The sequence below is a fragment of the Melanotaenia boesemani genome, chromosome 7 (assembly GCF_017639745.1).
Source record: "Melanotaenia boesemani isolate fMelBoe1 chromosome 7, fMelBoe1.pri, whole genome shotgun sequence".
NCBI classification, from domain to species: domain Eukaryota; kingdom Metazoa; phylum Chordata; class Actinopteri; order Atheriniformes; family Melanotaeniidae; genus Melanotaenia; species Melanotaenia boesemani.
The window spans coordinates 34,564,829-34,588,435 of NC_055688.1; the positions used below are offsets into that span (position 1 = coordinate 34,564,829).

The 23,607-nt window shown below is 37.8% G+C and overlaps 2 protein-coding genes across 2 annotated transcripts; both read left to right on the plus strand.

Moving 5' to 3' along the window:
- Positions 1 to 15,148, plus strand: aup1 (AUP1 lipid droplet regulating VLDL assembly factor). The gene is made up of 12 exons (XM_041991258.1): positions 1 to 299; positions 1,882 to 2,019; positions 2,540 to 2,690; positions 4,466 to 4,653; positions 7,765 to 7,837; positions 8,531 to 8,604; positions 8,792 to 8,858; positions 9,065 to 9,167; positions 9,280 to 9,417; positions 10,987 to 11,126; positions 12,399 to 12,487; positions 14,782 to 15,148. The coding sequence occupies exons 1-12, from the start codon at positions 259 to 261 to the stop codon at positions 14,822 to 14,824; spliced, it is 1,245 nt and encodes a 414-aa protein (XP_041847192.1). The 5' UTR covers positions 1 to 258; the 3' UTR covers positions 14,825 to 15,148.
- A 619-nt stretch (positions 15,149 to 15,767) lies between these two features.
- On the plus strand, positions 15,768 to 22,888 carry fnta (farnesyltransferase, CAAX box, alpha). The gene is made up of 9 exons (XM_041991259.1): positions 15,768 to 15,968; positions 16,413 to 16,498; positions 16,643 to 16,757; positions 17,001 to 17,105; positions 18,587 to 18,713; positions 18,933 to 19,081; positions 19,224 to 19,286; positions 19,534 to 19,726; positions 22,247 to 22,888. Exons 1-9 carry the CDS (start codon positions 15,841 to 15,843, stop codon positions 22,412 to 22,414), a joined length of 1,134 nt encoding a protein of 377 aa, XP_041847193.1. The 5' UTR covers positions 15,768 to 15,840; the 3' UTR covers positions 22,415 to 22,888.
- Positions 22,889 to 23,607: the final 719 nt, after the last annotated feature.

Sequence of the window (23,607 nt, forward strand, 5' to 3'; positions counted from 1 at the left end):
GCTACTGCTAGCATAGCCCTGCCCGCTCTACGGGAAGGAGGAACATCTGTTGATAACGGCTATGCTAAAATTTTGACGCTGCTTGACCCGATTTGCAAACTCGCTAGCTTATCGTGTAAACAACAAGGCCAATTGTTGTCCAATTTACCCACTGTATGACCAAAGTGCTGCAGTCAACGTTATGCCTAAACTATATTTAGGGATCAGGTTGTATTCTTAGCATTAGCCTGTGCCAAATCCCAATTCCGATTGGCAGACATGGAGGCTCGGGGGATTGAGGACATGTTTGACTTTCGTCGGTAAGTCAGCAAACGGCTAGCTAATATGGGGTCCTCACTTAACGCTAAGCTAATGCTAATTAGCCACAGTTTGTGGGGTTGTATTGTTAAGTAGTTACGGTACCTTAACATGTTAAATGTCACATTTTAACATTTATTATACCTAGCTAGTGTCTAGGACTTTTAATTTGGATATGAACATTTGGTGGTAAACGTGGGTAATTAGCTGGGTGCTGAAGACGTTAATGTCAACGCTCTGTGGCTACTATTTACAATGAACTCTTATGCACTGCTAATATCATTGGACACGTCATACTTTAGCATCACCCGTGTAGTTCAGTGTGCGATTTAGTTAACTTAGATTGGTATATTTTGATTGTTTCTTCTTAATAAGGCAGCTGCCCACCTTAACAGCTAAGAAGCAAGTTTTAATTATAGACCTCTACTTTTATCGGAATGTATGAGATTTTCTTTCTTTCTTTCTTTCTTTCTTTCTTTCTTTCTTTCTTTCTTTTAAAATTAATTAATTAATTAAATACATTTTTAATTAATGGCCTAATTTTCCTCAAACACGAATTTTATGTGTAGGCATCCAGATCACGGTGTTTCTGGACTTAACAGAGCTACTAATGAACTTTCAAGATGTGTTTCAACAACTGACAAGTTGTTAAGGTGTTATGTGGGTCATAATTAGTCAGTTTATTTAATCATTATAGGGAATGTGACAAAGCAGCACAATACAAGATAATTTGCAGAGATGGTTGATAGATCAAGTTTTTTTTCTAATTTTATTTCTAACCAAAATTTCAAATAAATAAGTGAACATTTAACACACAAAATCAAATCTTTCAAAGTTCAAAAAGACTTTAGGATGAAGTGAAATTCTTAATTTAACTTTTTTGTCCACAATAACTTAAATGTTGAGACTTACACAGCTTTTTATCAACATATTTAGTACATCACAAACCCTAAAACTCAATAATATCCAATCATAATAAATCTTTATACAATGTTTTCACTAAACTGTATTTAATGCATTTAAATTTTTTTAAGTATAATTTTTTAAACAGTTGTTTAAATCTACCTATTGTGTGACATGTTTTCATGTCTTCACTGCAGATTGTGTATTCTCACAGCAGTTTTTTTTAACATGTTACTCTTGGACAGAATTTACTCAACTCTCATTTGGAGAAACTGCTGGATACTGTTTGGCATTTGGAATTGATTTTTAACTCAAATCATGTTCAAATCAGATTTAGTTTTATGTTAAATTGACCAAGATGCCTGCAAAGCAAGATAGAACTGCAAAACCTTGAAGTGCTTGACACAAGGAGAGACCATGTGGAAACCTAGTTGGGCATGTCTTGCAGTTTCATTTTACTTATCAGCTGATACACTCAAATACTGACACATTTTTACTAAGTTAATTTTAGCGTGTGTTGTCATCTGCCAGCGGACTAACTTCACTGTACTGTATGTCATTGTTATAAGTATCCCTCTGGGATTAAATGTCTGATTCTTGTCATTTTAAGTGTTGTCTTCCTCCTGTTCCATACATTGTAATGAAAATGGCATTTACCACTCTGCTCTGTTCTTTGCACAGGTTTCCCAAAGATGCAGCAGTTCTCCTACTGTTGCTGATTTACTTTCCAGTTGGCATTTGTTTGATGTTAATACGGATTTTTATCGGTGTTCACGTTTTCCTGGTCAGCTGTGCACTGCCAGAAAGTTTTGTTCGAAGGTGAGTAAAGTCCCAGTGGTTCATTAACACATTTTACACTCAACATCAATCACACTTGCAGTAGAGGCAACAGCCGTGTCTTATAACTAGGAAATGTACTCCACTAATAATAATGGTCCAAATAGTATTTGAAATATAAGGTAAACAGTATCACATTATACAGTGTGTACTGTGTATCTTATCAAATAATTTCAGCACGGCTTCCTGCCATGTCTCGGATTACTTTTTAAAGTTGTCACTGCATTATTTATCATTAAGCTAAATGACTGATTAATATAATGTAATGAGACATTACTCACAGTGTCTTCCATGTTGAATAAAGGTATTTATTCAACATGATTGATGAAGCTTAACTTATAATTGGATAAATGAAGTAAATGATTGGGATCTTTCTGTAAGAGCAGACAGTAGATAATAGCCATTATGGATTTCTCTGCAAAATGTAACGAGAATGATTGATCACATTAGATTACACTTAAAATGCTGTTCTTTTTGTGACTTTGTATGTGTGTGCTTTTAGATTTATTGTGAGAGTTATGTGTTCTGTCCTGGGGATGCACGTGAGACAGAAAAATCTTCGCTCCAGGGACAAAAACACCAAGCTGTACATATGCAATCATGTGACAGAGTTTGACCACAACATAATCAACCTTCTGACTTCCTGCAATACTGTGAGTGCTTCACTTTTACTTTTAATTTTTTCTTGTTTAGCTTAAGCAGTAGGTTTTAAACATTTAGACACTTCACCGTTTGTTAGATGACATGTTTCTTGCATCATTTAGGATTTCTCAGCCTGCACCAGTTCGTGTGACTGCAGTTAAATAATTATGCATTTGCAGTTTAAGTCAAAGCTTTGTATAATATTTTGACATAGATTTTTTTAAATGATTGTGTCCATGTTTTTAGTTTTCCAGAGCTTCTTTTTATATTAAAACCGGAGCAGTTCATCTAAATTTTTAGCCACCCACATGTCATCACATCAGACTAGAGACCTGCACGGGGCGGGACATTCAATCTCGTTCCCACCTGCTCCCAAAGCCTTCTTGCCGGTCCCGTGGGACTCCCTTTTCCTGACCGCCCGAGGGATTTCCATGGGTTCCAGCAGATCCCGAGTTTTTAAATGCAAATTCTTTTTTTTACAATTTATGAGGTATTTTTTTCAGAGCACAGCGCACTGAGCGAGGCTTTGATTGACAACCCACACACAGGCCACCCTGGGTCATGTGACCTGCGCTACTAGTAACAGTGGCCCGCTGCGCACACACTGAAGGCTTTTTGCCATCTTTGTCCACAACAATTTGGAAGCGACTTTAAATGTCTGACTTCCCACTTTTCTTAGCTTTCACTTTGTACGCGCCATCTCTTATTTTATTTTCAACCAACTTAACCTTTGCCTCCAACTCCTCTTACCGCTCATCATCTGCTTCTCTGTCTCACGTGCTGTTGTCAGTTGGGACATGTGTGGCAGGCGGGACCCGACGTGTTTTGGTCTGAACGCCCGCTCTCGCCCGAGGCTGTGTGAATCCCGCTCGATCCCGTTGCAGGTCTCTATTCCGAACCCCCAGTCAAACTGCAAGACAAAAGTACATCTTCTCATTGAAAACTTAACTGGGAGCAGATTAAATGTTCGTAGGTGCAAATGTGTGCACTGGTACATAAAAGCATTGTAAAGTCTCACCTTTCTAAGCATTCTTCATATGTGGTGTTTTACAGTGTGTTTTTCAGCGCTGTGCAAAAATTTCTAGCATGGTGACACATTTCCGATTTAAAGAAAAAAAGAAAAAAAAATGAGAAAAAAAAATATTATGTGGACATTTTCTTTGATTAAAACCATGGTGGTATCCTAAGGTGGAAAAAATGGAGGCAAATCAGCGCTGCATCAACTTGTGCTTACACAGAGCCAGTGTTGCAGAATCATCTGAGTAACAGCAACGTTGTTAATATTGGTGTAATAGTCAAGTCAAATTTATTTTTCAAGCACATTTAAAAACAACCTCAGTTGACCACAGTACTGTACAAAGCAAAGATAAAATGCCTAGGCCATTATTAAAATGAAATAAACCAATGAATCATGTAATACAAAATACAAGAATAAAATAATATAAAATCCCATTAAAATAACATAAAACATAAATACAATAAAAACTCAGCTAAAATACTCAAGCTAGAGGAAAAGCCAGTGAGAAATGGTGTGTTTTTAATAATGGTTTAAAATGCTCTGAATAGAGCCATTCTGGCTCTGAGGTGTATCAGTAGCCCATCAATCTAAACACCTGTCCTGCTTCAGTACATACACTGGACACACATTCACAACACAGGTGCATCTGTCCTGCTTGAATGTGCTTTGTGGAAAAAGCCTTACACCTGCTTGATTTGCCGTTTGTGGGAATTAATATGAGTAGAGTGTTATTTAATTTGCATTGTGTTTTTTTTCTTTGCTCCTCAGCCCCAGTTAGAGGGCTCCACAGGCTTTGTTTGTTGGGCCAGAGGCTTCATGGAAATCCATTCAGCATCTGGCCAGGTTGTGATAGGAGAGTCTCTTCAGAGGTACTGCTCGACTGAAGGCACCTCACCTTTGTTACTTTTTCCTGAAGAGGACACCACAAACGGCCGTGCTGGTCTACTCAAGTTCAGGTACGTGTGGTCCTTGTTGGACGATTTATTCACTCAGTATCAAAGCGTTATTGTTTTTATGTTGTTGAAGACAGTACATTTTTTTTATTGTAACAACTTGTAGTGTTTTCCACATATAGATAATACTTGGACAGGCTATGCAGATATATTAACATCCACTCTTATCAAGTACATTTGAGAATACAATCCAAAGTTTCCCATACAATGTAAAGACGGGGTGGGACCTGAGATGTTTTTCAAAGGTATAAAAACACATTTACATTGTTACATCAGCTTATCCCCTCTTAGTACATACACTCTGAATCAGTACATGGTAATGTGCAGGAGGAAGGGTGGTACGGTTGCACCATCACCAGCTCAGTTTAGTGACTTTTCAGACCATTATGGCTTCTTTCTTTTATCTCTTCTTCCCAAAAAAAAGCTCCTAGTGAAAAATGTAGGAACCACCCTTTTGTTTTGACTGTAAGCTGTTGTTGGTTATGTTGGTTTCATGTATGTTTATATTAGGGCTGGGCGATTAATCGATAAAATCGATAAATCGAATTTTCTATTTCAGGAGATTTATTTTTATGAAAATCGGGATTTTTTTTACAGTTAGTTAGCAGCAGACTTAGCCCTCACTCCACACCAGAACGGTGTTTGTCTGACAGATTTTCAGTGAAGTGACCCTTCACTCATGCCTGGGATTTAGCTGTGCGTATAACTGCAGTGAGAAATGCTGTTCTCTATGAGATGCAAAGTGAACTTAACTCACAAACCCTAGTTAAGAGACAACCTTCATCAGGGGAATTATTTCTGCAGTGGATCCTGTACGATAAGGATCCAGATGGAAAGAGATCACGGATGCATTGTGTCTCATATTTCTATGTAAGTTGTTTATATGGTGGAAAAGCTATGACATTATATGCTTTATTTTTGTTGGCATTCATCTATATAAACAAATAAATGTTTTTAATAAGTCTATTTATGTTTTGTAAAAGAAAAGAAAAAAAATCGATTAAAATCGGAAATCGGATTTGGTTTTGGTTTTAAAAAATCGGAGATTTTATTTTTAGGCCATATCGCCCAGCCCTAGTTTATATGCATTTACGTTCATCCTATATTAGTCTCACCGCAGGAAAATACACCAGCTTGGAAAAAATACAAATAAATAGAAGAACATGATGATAAATAACTAATTCTACAAACTTATGTTTGTTAAGATAAACATAATGATCACATTTATATTTACAGATTATTGAGTGACACGATGCCTTTATGTTTCCTGCCTCATTTACATCCTTTCAGCTGCTCCTATATTTGGAGTGCACCTGTATACACATCATTACATAAATGCAGCAGTGCGAGCACGTCTCTGCAGCTGGAGCAGGCAGCCTGATGATTCTTCCTACTGATTTCCCTCCTGTGTTGCAGGGAAATTGGTGAGAGGAAGTGGAAACTGCAGGATTGATTAATTTCTTTCAATGATTCAAGTAACTTGGAACCAAGCGTTCAGTATTCAGCATCTATATACTTTAAAACAAAAAATACAACTCTTACTGCAGTGAGATTGAGAATAAAGGCATGCATGGTTTGCAGAAACATTGTGAAACTCGGTTTCCTTTGATTTTCACTGCATACTAATATGGTAACAGGCTGCACCTCCTCTGAACCATGCACAACGTCTTCTTCCTGCTCACAGACTGATTTTTCTCACGCCTCTAATTATGTTCAAATATTAAATGTGGAACTCGTACACTAAACTAAATTTGAAGTGTGCTTTGCCTGCTGCAACGTTCAGTTGCTTCCTTTTTATGGGTCTGTTTGTCCTGTTTTTAGTAAGTGATGAGCATGTTTAGCTTAAGTGACTGACTCTATTATACAGGATGACTTAATGTCTTACAAAGCTTTTTGTTATTGTCCAAATACAATATGAACTGAGAACTTTTTTCAGCATTTAACTGAATCTGAGCAGACAGTATAGCTCTGTATACTTCAGTTTTATCCTTTTTAGTTCTGTCATCAGCCCACATAAAACACTTTTATTGGGAAACTTGGTTTACAGACAGGTCCTGAAGAAAACATTACAACATCAAACCATAAAATTTCCACCCACAAACACCAAACATGACTGTCCAATAATATCACCAAATAAAAACCACTGAAAAGACATAAAACAGTGATCAAAATAATGAGAGTATAATATATAATAGAACGACTCAAATCTACTGGCAGGCATACAAAGCCACCACATAACACTACCTTCACCATGTTTATCAGATGATGTGGATCCTGAGCTGCTCCTATATTTAAGTCACTGTATTACCTGCACCAAGCCAGAGGTCATGTATTGGCTGCTTTGGTTTTTTCTGTCTGTTAACAACAAACTCAAAATATTATGGACATATTTTGATCAAATTTTCAGGAAATCTCAGAAATGGAATAAGGAACAAATGACTAGATTTTGGGGGTGATTTGGATCAGATTTGGATAATTTAATTACAGCTTCCAACTCAAAAAGAAAGCCCACAACCCAAAGCCCACAAAAAAAAAAAAAGACCATGCCTTGGCAGAGGGCTGCGCTTTCTGAGTGCTTCCAGCCATACACCACATATTTTGTATGTTTAGGACACATTGGGAAACTTTTACAGAGCACATAGTAACAGAATGAGTCACAGTCACAAACAAATGTTCACACATGGTGAAAATGACACCAGATTGTTTTCAGCTCTGCAAAAAATAATCCTGAATTTGTCATCAGTGTTCAGTTTTTTACATCTAACTGCTTTGATTAGTGGACCGTCTTCTGTCCACTTTAAGACATTATGAAAGCCTCATTCACTGCAGCAACAGCTACCCAGATAAAGTCCAGCACTTTTCAGCTCTTCTCCTTGTTGCCTCCTTAGTTTGTTTTGAAATAAAGAAACAAACCACACATGATGGTAAAACTGATTATCAGCCAAAACTAAGCTTAATTTCACACCTGTTCAAGTTGTAAAAAGAACAAAAGAAATGTCTGTCATGGTCGGAATACGATAAAATTGACTGTACCTCTAAAGTCAGTCAGCTTTGCATCTCTGACAGCATACACACCATCCCACAGATGTAATAACCACATGTTTTTCCTCACAGTTCCTGGCCGTTCTCACTGACTGACTCCATCCAACCTGTGGCCTTACGGGTGACCAGACCATTGGTTTCTTTGGTAACAGCATTTTAAACTTACATTTAAAGTCAAATCAGGCGGAAAATTGTCATGTTGAAGAATCATTGTTGTATTACCTCATTTATGTGATTTTATGGGTATTATGTTTAAAATAATTTTGAGATAAAGTATTTTTAAAATATGTGTAGCACCTAGGTCGCAGTCAGACAGAGAGCTATATACCATTGGACCAGTACTTGGCGCGCTACTCCTGCTTGTCTGCATCTCCTCCGATGTTTGCGCACCTTCAGTTGCAGGGGGCAGAAAGGGGAGGGGCTAGAAAGAAGAATGCTGTACTTATTCGGTTTTAATTATTTATAATAATAAAAAACTACTTTTTTATTCTAAACTGTTTTAAAACAAAATGACAAACTAAATGAACTGTTAAACTTTATTAATCTATTAATTGTCATCAACTGTATTTATTATAGGTGAATCTATTTGTACATGAGGGTCTATGACGTGGGTTACATATGATTATAAAAAATCCTTCTCAGAGCTAAGAATCATTCTGTTCTGTGTTCCTGAGAGCTACTGGTGGGCTTTTATAAGAGGTAGGGGTATTTTATATAAAGTTTTTTGGGGGTCACCAGGATGTCCCAACAACTTTTAATGTGTGTGTGTTCTCCTGTAGACAGTTGAGCAATACTAAACTGTAATTTAATGATTGACTTTTTTTTTTTTTGTCCACAGAGCACACCAGAGTCCAGTTGGCTGACGGAGCTCCTGTGGACATTTTTTGTTCCGTGTACAGTGTATCATGTAAGGTACTAAATAATTTGTCATTATTTCCATTAGTAATTTTTAAAATATATGTATAGGATCAATAGCTGCTTAATGTGCAATTGTTTCAAATGGTTTTAAAATTAAATTTCCTTAGTGAGTCATTTCTTTAGCTTTGAATTTTTAATGCAATTTATTTTTTTTTTTTTTCCCACCCCATTTTTGTCCCAGTTGGCTCCCACCAGTGTCCAGACAAGATGGCGAGTCCACACAGGAGTTTGCCAACAAAGTCCAGGAGGTAAGATCACCTCAGTGGGACATGGGTAACATTTGTCATGGAAAACACAATGTGGGGGAAAGTTATAAAGTAATCTAGTTTAGGCAACCAGCATCCAGGTTTTCACCATAGTTCTTTAAAAGCACATAATCAGAAAATTTATTTCTCACATATTTTACCCTGATGTTCTCATTTCAATGACATCTTATTTGTTTCTTTTTGCTCAGTTACTTGCTTGTGAACTTGGATTAGTTTCCACTAAGATCACTAAAGCTGATAAAGCAGAGCACATTAAGAGGAAAAGACATTCTGTACCCCAAACAGCTACAAGTAAGTAAATCAGTTCATTAACCAGTAAACGCTGATTCTGTATGTTTGGAAAATTAGGTTTGCTTTATTTAAAGTTTCATGTTCTTTGACTCTGTTTTTATTGTAACCTCAGGTGCCACACCTGGCTCTATTGGGCTGGGGTTCATGGTCCAGAGTTTGGGCACAGATGATCATCGGATTGCAAAGATGGCCCAGCAGGTGAAGGACGTGCTGCCTCATGTCCCACTGAATGTCATTATAAAGGAACTAGGTAGGGCCCCGTTTTAGTGTTTGTTTTTCCCACCAAATCCATGTAAAACATTCCTTAAAAAACAAGCTGACAAAACTTGTTAAAATGCAACTTTTCATTTGTTAAGTCATTTTCACTTTAACAGGCAAAAGAAAAAAGTATTTTCAGTGTTGGGTATCAGCTACTACAGAACCCGATACCAATGTGAAAAACACTAGAGCTGTTCAAAATGCCCTAATGCAAGAGATTAATCTATGAGATTAACGCATACGTTTTTCTAATAAATAAATAAAGTTATTACTCATGCCATATTAAAAATCAGAACTGGGTCTTATCTTGGTGAGAGAAGCTTATTTTGGACATGTGTTTTGTCACGACGGTGAACCGAAGCCATCAAAAACCACTTCATCCTCCTTTTTTAAGCGGTTTCTTATGGTTTTTAAACCGGACCTTTAGAATTTGTATCATCGGATATCCAGAAACAAAGTTATTACTGGTGCCATTTTAAAAATCTGAATTTTGCTTTTTCTCCACAAGAGAAGCTGCTTTTGGTCATATGTGTGCCTTGTCACAGCGGTGAACATAATCCAGTTACTTTACTCATATTGGTACTTGGTATTGGCAAGTACTCAAATGTACATGTACCTGTACTTGGTTCTGCACAGAGCTGTTGCATGGCTTCGTCCTTGTGTACGACGGTTTCAGGTTACGTTGCTGGATGCAGCAGACTGTGTCAAGTTAAATTACTCCTCCAGTTTCACTTGAGGGCTCGTCATACTCATCCACAGTAGTTTCTGCTCTTGGTTTTAACACCCAGAGATTTCCTCCAACTGAATCTTTTTAGAAGATTCTGCTCCGTAGATGACAACAGACCAAAGTTCTTTGCACTCTTGCAAGGAGAAAAATTTCATTTGGAACCTATTGATGATTTTCTGAGTTTGGCAAAAACTGATGAACCACAACCCTTTCTTGCCTAGAAAGACTAATCCTTTCATGAATGCTCTTTTATATCCAATTCTGACACCCTCACCCACCATCAAATGATCTGGTAATTGTAGAATGTCAGAAGCTTTAAAGTGGACGCTGCTGCGCTCATGTTTTTGTTACATTTCCATATAACTACTTGGGGTTTGAACTGTGTTTTATTTGGATGCCAATGCTTGGTAGAGTCTTTTAGCTGAGTTTTTCCGCATTGTTTTGCTATGCTACATGTTAGGAACGCTGCTTCTTAGCTTGTGCAAAGATCTTCTGTACTGTATGTATTCCATGCTGCCCTGTCAAGAAGTTAAATTGTATTGCATCAAATTTAAGATTTATGTTTTCTAAAAACAAATAAGTTGGCCAGTAAACACACAGATCAAGTCACTGGACTTGCCTGTTTATTAAAGGTTAAAATGATAAAAACAGAAAACAGATTAAAGTTTAGCTGCATTTTAGAAAGTTTCCAAACTTTTCTAGAAATGATGAATGAATTTTTTAAGTTCATTTACATTTTCTCCTGTAATTTTTCTTATTTGTATCAAGTGCTTCAAAATCTTTTACCTGGTTTATTTAGTCGTATAACTGAAGTTGTTTATTTGTTATGTACAGCTAAAACAAACTGTGTTGACACCGCCATCACAAATCTGCTAGAGAACAAGGATGAATCCACAATGGAAGAAACGGGGATGTCAGCATTTGGGGCCTCGAAGATCAGCTCATTTTCTTCTGGTTCTGCTCCAACCATAAAGGTTTGTTGAGTTTAAATGCTGCTGTGTTTGACCTCCATAAACCAGTTTTATTCATGTATGAATGGAAGAAGTTCAGGTTTCTGAGATGTGTTAGAATTGTAACCTGCACAGGGGCGGTGGGTGATGATAAAACACAATGTCCAGATGTTTAGGTTATGCCATTGGCACATCAGGTGACCTTTTAAATTATCAGGCACCAACATAATGATGGCTGATCCTTTAAGGATTTATTTTCCTTCAGTCTGGTTCAAGTGCTGGTTTGGTTGGGTCTGACTCCAGCACCCAAAAGCGGGTATACAGAGACCATGAGGCTAGCTAAACATTTAACACGTCATGTTTAAAAAATAAAGAGCCAATGTAAAATTTAACCTGTTCAATTCAAGACAGAACTATTGACAAAAATGAAGAAACTGAGCTGTAACATGGATGTAAAGTGGAGTCAACAGAAGAAGAATATGAGCTTGAAGTTTCTCTCATTTCTCTGCTGTTTAATGTTTTATGTCACCAGGTCGGTCTGTGAATGCTGCTCAATGCGTCTCATAGAGCTGCATTCACGGTCAAAGTTTGCCGCTGAATTTTTTAACTGTTTGCTTTGAGCAGTAACATTGTTGGATGTTTTAATGAAGTCAGCTGGTGTTTATAGAGCTTGCTCGAAACTGCTTGTAAAAATCTAACTTGTATTGCTGTACATTAACTGGTGGGCTGGCGTTCCACAAAGTGTCAAAAACCAGCTTCTAAGACTGGGAATAAGATCAGTTTGCAAGGAAAACAAGACAAACTAGTCTGTTATTTTTGTGAAGATGTGCTGTTTTCCTCTTCTGTGCTGCTCTACAGAAATTACGTATACATTGAAGGGAGGGTTAAGCCTGTTAGAAGAGTGATATAATAATGTGGCTCTGTGGTTGTAGAAAACAAATCCGTGTTACATTGCAACCAGCTTCAAGCTGGCTCAGGCTCCAGCCCTGAACCAGCCACAGAGATCAGCAAAGCTTCAACACGCCATCAGTGGTTCATGGCCCTCCTTAGACCACTGGTGGTAGATACTCCCCTGTCCTGAGCTGGACATCCTTACCTGCCTGGTCTGACCCAGTCCTGTCAGGTCTCACCTGCTCATTTCTTTTGCATCCAACTTGCTGAAAGAGATCACAAATCTCAACTCCTGTCATGACAAGATTATCATTTAATCAAAGTGGTCGCAGTGTTATGCTTCATTAGATGTTATATTCTATTTGTCTTATAACTGAATTCATTTTATTTCCTTTTTATCTTCAGCCTGCTGCCAAAACGTTTGGAAAATCCCCTGCTGACAGACACTTGTCCCTTCAAGAAAGAAAAGAAGCGCTATATAATTTTGCACGAAGGTGAGAGATTAAAGAAAGAAATCATTTACTAGTAGAGCTGAATTTGTTTTAATGCTGCAGGAAAAACGCTTGTTTTTTGTGGATTTTTTTCTTTTTTCCAATAGTCTTTAAAACTCCACTAGATCACCAGTGTCCATGAGTGTTATATATATATATATCATCTGCAGTTTCTCAGGAATGGTAGTGTTACTCTGTGGAGTAAATTCTGATGGAGAGTTTACCCTTGTTTTCCAGGCATTTATATCCCATCCAGGAGGTTTAAAATCCAGCCCCAAAATGTAGTGTTTATTCTGAAATTATATGGTAAATCCTCAAGAATAATCCATGATAACACCTATTATCACATTTTCGTAATAAAAAAAGATCACTATCACTACCGTGTTGCTAAAAGACCTCTTATTTAGACCTGGAAATGATGATGAAGCCACTTCCTGTCAAACTTTCCCACCAATCAGGGAGCTTAGATTGACAGTAACGTCCAATCAGGAGCAGCCAAAGATCAACCAGTGAGCAGAAAGTTCTATGTGTGTCTGAAAAGAAGAAAAATAATGCTCCTCTATGGCTGGAATAAAACCAAGATGTTTTTGATGCACGGTGGTTGTAAATAGTAGCAGAAATAACTGGAAATGAGGAAAAAGTGGAAATATGAAAAAAGTTTCTGTTGTGTGTTTGTTTAAATGCTGAGATTTTTTCTCCTGAAAACCAACACTTGAGGGAATGATGTGCTATGCTGGTATAAGATTAACTTGAATACATTACCAGGGTTGTATCTGTTGCTCAAAACTGATTCCACATACAGTGTGCAGCGTTACAGCTCCACCAGTCAGTAGGATATCACTGTGTAAGAGAGCAACTTTCCTCAAAAATGTGACCCTGCAGGTTCTGAAACTAAACTAAGTTGTCAACTACAGGCACTTGTACATGTCATGTTCAGTCATGTTCAACTCCTCTGGAAGGGGTGGGGGGTCACAGACAGCTGATCCTTTAGTTAACTTTTCTGAGTCACTATCGGTGAAAAAGCTGAAAGCAGCTACTTTTGACTGAAGAGCTCAGATTAATCCACTCTGCTCCTTGCTGAGATAAAGTTAGCAGCCACCTGATTAAAACCGGGGAGCATTTAACCTCTTAAGCAGAAGGTATTTTTGGAAGTTTTGAGAAAGGACAATCCTGAAATGTGCCTTGAAGATGCAGGATGTTTTACTTAGTGGGATATGGCGCCTCCATGTGGCCAAAAATAAACCACTGCCGTTTAAAACTGATTGTCAGAAATATAGAAAAATTCACCAAAAACACCAAACTATCATATCAGCGCAGCAGTTTTTAACACACATCTCATCTACAGAACGCTGTGATCTTTTCTAACTGTTGTACTGTAGTTTTACACAAAAAGTGTCTGTGTGTATTTCACATGAGGACTCCTTCCATGTAGCAGCTTATTTGTGCTGGACAAATTCAATTAAAGAAAATGCATTTTTTCCTTCTTTTTTCATTTAACCCTTGTGGCAGATTAATACAGACTACATGCAGTAAATAGCCTGAGAGCTCAGACCATACACTATACTAATGAGCACTAAAACTAAAAACACTTAGGACGCAGCTTCTTTCTCAAATAATGATGAATGGCTAATTCTGCACTGATGTAACTGTGCTCAGCAAATCAGAACAGCTCACTAAAATGTAGGCAGCCTAAATAAATTTCATAATATTTTGTTTTGCGAGTTCATCTCTGCTCCATGAACAGACTCCTGGCTGCTCCCGCCCTGGCTTACCGTCGGATATTAATGCCGATTAATGAAAAGTGTGGACAAAAACATTTAAAAAGTTAAAGGTTCTGTAACATGTTGTAGACTCTTAATCAGAGAACAGCTGGAGCTGCTAGTTAAAGGACTTAAAATGACACTTTAACTTTAAATCTGTTCATTTTTGACCTGGCATATTTTCTCTTTCTACTGTTTTCAGTTAAAATGCAGTTAAATATTTTTATCTGACATTATTGGAGCTCAAGTTTACAATATTATTGTCTATGTCTATTATTTGATTCAGTCGTCCACTAAAATACATTTAAATTGAAAAAATGTTGCTTTATAGGTCAAATATTATGTGATTAAAATGTGATTCATCAAGATTAATTAATTACAAAGCTCTTAATTATTTTTTTTATCTAGTCCCACCCATAGTTCTTTTTAAACTTAGACTAACATGCTTGCAAGATACTTTTATGCATCCTCAGCTGATTAATTGTTCAATATTTGTGAAGTGTAATAAAAGCTGTTTAATCGTACTTTCTCTTCTAGGCGTTACATTGAAAAGCACGGACTGGATCAGGACGATCACTGAACACACCTCGGGTCAAGCCATTGTTGAAAACTGGTCAGAAAGAAGCATATTCAACCTGCATAGCTGTCTAATTTGAACAGTGATTTTTATATTCTCTCAACTGTTTCTGTTGGAAAATGCAGATTTTGTTATTTGCAAATAGCAGCAAGTATTGAGAACATGTTCACATTCATGGAATGGTGATTATGCATGTGTTTAATTCTTCATTCTGGCTGATTCATAATTTTGATAACAGTTTGTATAACAATCCACTGACTGTGAATCATCTATTTATTTTTATAATGTCCAGAGTTGTTGATGAAAATAAAGTTGAGCTTGACCTTGCTTTCAAGAAATGATTTCAAATGGATGTTTGTTGCCGTTCATGGCTTTTATTGACTGTAACAAAATTCAGACATTCCAGATTTACTGTATTTTTAAAGCTGACTTGGGCAAGACACCTTACATGTTCATTTCAAGTGCTTATAGCTAATCTGATTTCTTTTTTCAGTGTTTCCATAAATGGCAAAATTCCAGTGTAAAGGAGCGTCTTACCATGAATCTGCACATGCCACATTTGTCAGTGTTCCTACATCAGCTTTCAAGAAGAATGGTCCAGAGAGATTATAAAACATTCACTCATAGACACTGACACACTCCAGTTAAAAATTAATGAGATGCACAGCTCAGTGTGTGGGAAATAATACTGCATCATCAGTGCTTCTGGACAATTGCTAAAGACACAAATTGAACTCATAGTAATGGCCTAACAAAACGTAGCAACATTTAAATGTCTATCTAAACCTACAATGAGTCTTTGAGCATGTACAAAACTATGTGCACGGTTAACTGTCATGGTTGTGAGATAGTTTCTGGATATATTTAGGCAGAGTGATGCGTGATATGTCGGTTAAGTAGCCCAATGAATACCGGGGTGGGGGTGTGCTTTTAAGGGTAGGGTTCGTTTCAGCACAACACCGGACGTGACGTAACTTTCCTTCCCCACGCACGTCTGAGATTAAGCTAGCAAGTTAGCAATGTCAAGTGTCGAGGAAACGTCAAATGAGTCAGCGGAGGTTAAAGAAGACAAAGATTTTGATGTAGAAAATGAGGACCACTTCGGGGATGATTATGGTCTCGACCCAACAAGATATATGTTTTACAGGTAGCGTCTGGTTGGCAATTTCTCAAGTTGTTTTGGTAGCTAGCTTAGCCTTCGTAGCTCCACTGATGGCAAATACTTTTGTTTTACTTTTTAGTTTTGTTTTTGTTTGTATGTTTCTTATTCATATATATATATCAGCTTTATTAATGACTGTCATGTAAGCATGTTATTTGGAGTGTCTTTTGAGTCTCGGCGGGTCTTCATGAATTAGTTAAGTTGCGATATGCTAACCGGGTGCTACACACACACACACATTCATTCATTCGTTCGTTCGTTCGTTATAATAAAGTAAACAAATGCAATAAAATCGGGGACAGTAATTCTAAAGTTTTCTTGATCATGTAACATGGAAGGTTTTCTTCTTTGTGAGGGTTATTAGAGTTCTAGCTATACACATTTGCTGCTTTCTGACAGAAGATCCACCCCCGTGTTTTTGTGTTTTAGAGACAGAAAGGAGTGGGCTGACCTGGAACCCGTTCCTCAAGATGATGGACCAAATCCTGTAGTGAAGATCGCCTACTCGGAAAAGTGTAAGATTGGTGCAAATTTTGCACAGATGTAGTATTAGACACCATAAGTAAAAGTGACGAGATAACGTGTTTTTACATTTTCTTTACTGGTTTCTGAGACATGATGTGACACAACTGATCAGCATGTCTTCTTTCCCCCAACAGTTTCGGATGTTTATGACTACTTCCGTGCACTCCTAAAGAAAGATGAAAGAAGTGAAAGGGCTTTCGCTTTGACAGCAGAGGCCATTGAGCTGAACGCTGCAAATTACACAGTCTGGTGAGAATGTTGCTTGTGTGGAAACAGTAGAGTTTGAAAGGAGACCAAGTTACAGTCTGTAAAACATTTGACTAGAGAATACATTTTAAAGAAGTTCTTTATAGACATGACTGATGTTGGGCTGTATAAAGCTTCATCTTTGTTGTTTAACTATGAACCTCACTTTGTCTGAACGTGTCACTTACTCTTAATGTGTATTCTGAATATAAAGTACAATCTAATGTTGGGATTGGAAATGTCCAGGCACTACAGACGAGTACTACTGCAAGCATTATCAAAAGACCTGAGGGAGGAGATGAGGTACATTACAAATATTATCGAGGAGCAGCCCAAAAACTATCAAGTCTGGTGAGTTCTGAAAAAATTCCTTCCTCATCACATCTTCTTTATATACATTTTTGAAAATTGCATGAGTAACAGGGAGGCTGCGGAAAGGATTTTAGTAGAGTATAATTTGTATTTGAACATTGCTGCTGTTTGTTTATCAGATTAGATTCATACCGTATTTCAGTTTTGAATTGTTATAAGGTGTGGTCACCATGAGTTTGGTGTTTTTACATTAGGTGGGGATGAATTACGTGTAGTCATTGTTTTCACGCAAAGACATTTTGTTGTTTTAGTCTTTATAAACATAAGGATGCATTTTGATAACTTTTGAGGGGACCAGACAAGCTTTGTGACAGTAGACAAAAATGGCTGAAGATTTACCCTTTAATAAAAATAAACTTGCTAGAATGAAAACGTTTATCAAAGTGCGACAGTAAAACTCTGAAGCTTTGAATTTGTGATATATATTAAGATAGGTTCCACTGCTTTTTGTGGGGACTTAACCACATTAGACCAGGTCCTGCTGAAAAACTAAGAGACTTAAGATGTCCGATTCTGGATTGAATTATTCTGAAGAGCTTAAAAACTCATTTGTAAAAGCTTTATTGGATTTGAAAACTTTGTGAAAATACAAATGAGGTTTGCTTTTGTTTTTCTTTTTTGTTTGTTTTATCATTTAATCTTTGGGGGAGGGGGCATCTAGACCAGAGTACTTTAGCTGCCTACTGACCTTTCTTGGTATTACTGTTTTAAATAGTTTTGCTAAATCTGTAGTCTGCCTGTCGGGGTTCAGTTTGTCGAAGAAGTTACTACGAGACTGAGCGGTCTGAAATTTTAAAAAGGGAAATAATTTATTTAACCCGATTACCCAGCCTAAGTGTCAATCCAGCCTCATCCAGACTCTCGTCCTGTCCCACCTCTTCTGCAGTAGTGCCTTCAGTCTTTTTTCTTTTCTTTCTTTGTTTCTACTTTTTTTCCTGTTTTGTAGCTTTTCGTACATCAAACATGTCTGCAAACTGGAAAACAAATTTTGTGATTAAGGAGTAACCTGAGCTATACGACCCTCAGTCCTGTATAAAAATAAAGGAGTAGTACTGAAGGGTTAGGATCTGCGTGGTCAGAAAACAGCTGCCATATGGATGTGTACCAGCTATGTACGTTCTGCTGCTTTCAGGACATGTTGCTGACCAAAACTGATATAATTTCACTTAGATTAAAAATAGACAACTGTAATATGGTACCTGGAAGTCACCGCAGCCCACGGTTTGTGTACTAAGATGCCTGGTGCAGCGCAACGCTTCCCATCGTGCTGCAGACTCTTGCTGCAGAAATATTGTGGAAGCTGTTTCTGAGTTATACATAACATTAAAATTCCCTGAAAAATGGCTAAATATTCTTTTGGAATTAGATTCCTCAGTGCCTAGCCTAAAGCAGTACATGTATATAATCTGTTTAACTGCAGCATTAATAAATCAGGATTGGTTTCTGCGCCGCTGTTCCAGGCATCACAGACGTATGGTGGTGGAGTGGCTGAACGACCCTTCGGAGGAACTGGAGTTTATCGCAGACATTCTCAGCCAAGATGCAAAGAACTACCACGCCTGGCAGCACAGACAGTGGGTCATCCAGGTAGGTGCTGGTCTAATCGGGGTTTGGTCTCAGAAATGAGGAATCGGTCCAGTTTTCCAATCTACTAGAATTCACTTATTAGCTTTGTTGCTTGATGGTGTACTAAAGGAGTCTGAATGTGGTCAGAACTTTCCTCATGCTGTGTCGGGTGACTACAGAACATATCATTCTAGCACATAAACAAGCTTGTTGCCAACATTTGCCTTATTTGCTTTCCAGGAGTACAAACTCTGGGACAACGAGCTGGAGTTTGTGGAGAATCTTTTGGAAGAAGACGTGAGGAATAACTCTGCATGGAACCAGAGGCACTTTGTAATTTCTCACACTACAGGCTTCTCTGATCCAGCTGTGGTGGAGAGAGAGATTCAGTGAGTGATTTTCTTCAAAATCTGCACGAAGTGAGAGTGATTGTAATGTTCCTGGAGGAATGCTCCTTGGATGCACAAATTACAGATGCATTTCTCCTCTATTCTGTTGCATTAGTTTGCCTGACTTTCCTCTTTGTTTAAGGTATTGTCTGAATCAAATCAGGAAGGCTCCTCACAATGAAAGTGCATGGAATTATTTGAAAGGGTAAGAGTTTTAGCATTTATTCAAATCTTTGGAAATCTGCAGGGAGTGAAAATGTTCTCGATGAATTAGTCCCTCCCTAGTCTGAGGTGGGAAAAAAAACAAACAAAAATTCTGTGACTCCAACATTTAGAGTATGTCACAAGCTGCAGGGTTACACCAAATAGATTCAGTTATTAAAAACGAAAAAGCCTCATGACTATGTCATTTTTTCCTTCTCTGTTTTGTTTTTTTTTATTTTATTTTAAAGAATGCTGCAAGACAAAGGTCTGTCGACTCAGCCGGGTCTGCTGGAGAGGGTCCTGGAGCTAAAGGAGACACACTGCTCTCCGTATCTTCTAGCATTCCTGTTTGATTGCTACGAGGATGCCTTAGAGAACATCATTCAGAAGGAAAATATGCAGGATCAGGACCGACAAGAAACTTTAAGGAAGGGGTTAGAGGTGAGTGTTTACCCAGATTTAAACTTGTGGTCAGAAGTTTACAGACACTCATCATGGGTGTGAATTACTTGTTAGGTTTGTACGATTTATTTGAACCCTACTTTTCCAGGATCCCATGTCTACACAACATACAACTATAATGATTTCCTTAAAATTTAAATTTGGTGCACACATTTGAATTTATTTAGGGTGAAAATGCTACATACAGGCTCAAATGTTTACATATATTCATCTAAAACTTTTAAGTGATCCTGAAGATTTTTATTTAAACTTGATAAAACCAAGCCTGCTAACATCTAGTTAATGGTCACAATTGACTGCAGCTGGTAGTTTTACCAGCATAAAAAGGATGTGTTTTATAGGACTTATTGGATTTATCAATACTCAGAATTGTAGCCAAAAGGAACTTAGTGAAGATTTATGTGGGAAAACTGTAGATTTACACAAGTTAGGAAAGTCTCTTGGAGGAATTTCAAAACAACTGCAGATCCCAAGATCATCAGTTCAAATCATTTAGCATAAGTACAAGTCATTCAGAGGGAACTGGAATCTGTTGGATCTGCGTCCACAGTGAAGCGAGTTTTACGTCACCAGACTGAGAAGGTGCCGACCAAGAAAGAAGCCCATGCTCCAAAATCAACAGACCACAGTCCTTCTGGAGAAGCATTTATGGTCATATGAGACAAAGATTGAGCTTTTTGGCAACAGCAGGAAGTATGTTTGGAGGAGTCAAGGTGAAGCTTTTAAGACATGGTGTTCCTGTTCTGGGGCTGTTTTGTCACCAGTGGTACAAAGTGGATGGAATAATAAAGGACTAACAGTCAACACATTCTTCAGCTTCACCACAAATCAACAGCTAGACTGTTAAAACTTGGACACAGTTGGATGTTCCAACAAGACGATGACACCAAGCACAGAATGGTTGCAAAATGGATAAAGCAGGCTAACATTAAGTCTCTAAATGGGCTTTTAAAAACCATAGCCTCAACCCTGTGGAGTATACTTAACCACAAGGTCCGTGCAAGGAAATTTAAGTTAATTTAGTTTAAATGAACTGTACAAATTCTGCCAAGAAGAGTGTTAAATATACAACCAGAATTATCCCAAGCTTGATGATGGCTACAAAAAGCATCTGGTGGAGGTAAAACTTTTGAAAGGACATCTTATATTGGCATTTATTTTAATCATTAATTTATTTATTCTTCTTTTATGTTTTTTTTATGTAATTTTTGAATTACATTAAAAAAGGTGTGATATTCTTGCACACCTGCACCTTTCATGCACTTTGTGGCTTTACAATCAAAGCTAAAAGAAGCATATTCATTACATAGACATTACATCCTGGAAAAAAACAGTTCAAATAAATCATTAAAAACCCCAAATTAACCTGAGTTGAGACAGATCTGATCCAGTATCAGTACCGTGTTCCAGTATTGACTTGTTTCATGGATTGAATGAAACCCACAGAGGGATCCGACCTGAGTTTACAGTTTCTGAGTATTACGTGGGTTTAAGCTTAGCAAGATATGTTGATGCAGAATCAGTTCATGAAATATACCCATTAGAATCTAAACACATATAAATCATTTATGATTTTATTTTTTTACTTAGAGTTTTTAGTTACCCAACACTTGGACCTACAAGTCAGATGGGGAATGAGCTGCTGCTTTAGCATGTCACTAATTTGGATATATTTCAGTCTGGAAATGTAAAACAAGCAAGACGGCAGCTTGAAATGTGCAAACAGGCAAAGTTTCCAGGTTTCCAGGGTAAAAGGTGCAGCTAAGAAGGGAAAATAGTGCAGCAGACACCTTTCACTAATGCACATAAACCTGTGGAGCATTTAACAACGGGCACAGTCTTCAGACTGAACTGAAACTTCTCACAAATCGGCTCCATGAAGACGTTCTGGCCAGACTGAACAGCAGCTTCTATGATCAGAATTCCTCTTCAGAAGAAACGAGCGCTCTGAGCCGAGACTGCTGACCACAGTCTGACTGTCTAGTGTTCCCAGATTATTCACATACATCCTGCTTCCTTTCAACTCTTTCTCTTGGACTTTAAATATTTAAAAAAAATCAGGTGTTGCTGCATAATTATAATTACCTTTGTTTTTATTAAGATTATAAAGCTGCTACAGACATTGTCTTTGATTTACTTCAGAAGGTTTTTTTTCCCCCATAAATAATTTTGTAAAACATTTAAATTGGATTCATTTTGTTTATCAGTTGCTCTCTTATTAAAAAGTGATGTGTGGTTTACTGCAGCCTAATGAAACCTTACACAATAATAACGGCAATAATGACCATAATCACAATAATATTCACGTTAACTTGTTTAGTGTCGGAAAATATCCAATTTCAGATATCGGAACCCCAAAAAAGCAGACGAAGGTATCTATAAAATTAATGTGACATTCATACCCATGACACATTGTAGACAAAGAAATTGGACGTTTTCTTATTAATTTGAGCCACAAATCAGCTTCTCACGTCTGTATTGTGTTTCTACTTTTCTAAGATTTGTGAACTTCTGGCACAAGAGAAGGACACCATTCGGAAGGAGTACTGGGAGTTTTTGGGACGTTCTTTAAGGAGCAAATATGGGGACGGCAGTCCATGTGACAAGCCGGTTGCAGGCGATGACGAGCCAGCAGTTCCAGCGTCTGGGCCCCAGGAGGTCAGCTAGACCTCCAGGAGTCGCGCCACGTCTACACTCCCTTCCATGTTTCTTTAACTTGGTTGGCAGAATCAACTTATGGAGTTTGAGATTACAATGAATGTTGTGTGTATTGCTAAGGAAGCTTTGAAAAATAATCACCAACATGAGGCCACATTGGATAAGTATTCATTCATATTGTCCAGCTTTTTTTCTTTCCATAAGTACACAATAAAAACATCTGGAACTGTAAAAATGTTTGCTTCTGAAATGGTTACTGATAAACCTGTGAGTGTGTTTGCATGCACAGTAATATCTAACTCAACCAGTCTTGAGGGTTATTAACATTTGATGGAGAAAAACAAATGTGTTATTTGCCAGTAGATCAGATATGATGGTTGGACACAAACCCACCGTTGACTAAGAGAATCTGTTGATTGGATGTATTTGTGTTTTAACTGAAGTAACAAGCAGTTTGTAGAAATAAAGCAGATTAGAAATGTAGCTTTATGTCTCAATAACTTGCACAACATCACAGGTTCCCATGCTTTCCACATCTATACTTGGGATTTTGCTGCTGGGCATGTTTGATTCTGCCAGACGAAAACTGGACAAAACTCGTGCACATGCACTGCCACCCACAACCTCGTGTCCTCGACTCCCTTGGAGATTGGAAATGGATTTACTCCACTGGATGCAGCTGTTCCTACTTCTGCTAGCGCTACAACACAATCCACCCGCCTCTCATTCTGCGTCCCAGCAGTGTGTAATTATAGCTTCTGTGGATGGTTCATATTTGAGCAAGACTCCTTGTTTCAGTGTGGAGGATCCACGTCATGGGAAGTTCTGACAAGACTGAACACAAGGGCCACATGACTCTTATAACTTCACCTCATCCTTGAGCTGCAGGTCAGCATCTCCTAAACTTTTAACCTGAAGCTGGTTAAGAAACCGGTCCATGAGACAGAATCCAGGCTGTGATGTGAATATGAAATCTGTCTAGACCTGCAATCAATCAAATAAAACCGATCAGGCAACTGCTGCATCACTTCAAGCATTGTTTGGAGGAAAATACTCCCAAGAGGTTAAACCCAGGATAAAAAACACAAAAGATATTCCAGTCTGTAATTCAAATATTGATTAATTCCAGCACAAATCCAAACAAAGCACAGCTTTCATTGCAGTCTGCGTGCTAAGAGAGTTAATAAACTGTTAAAGAAGAC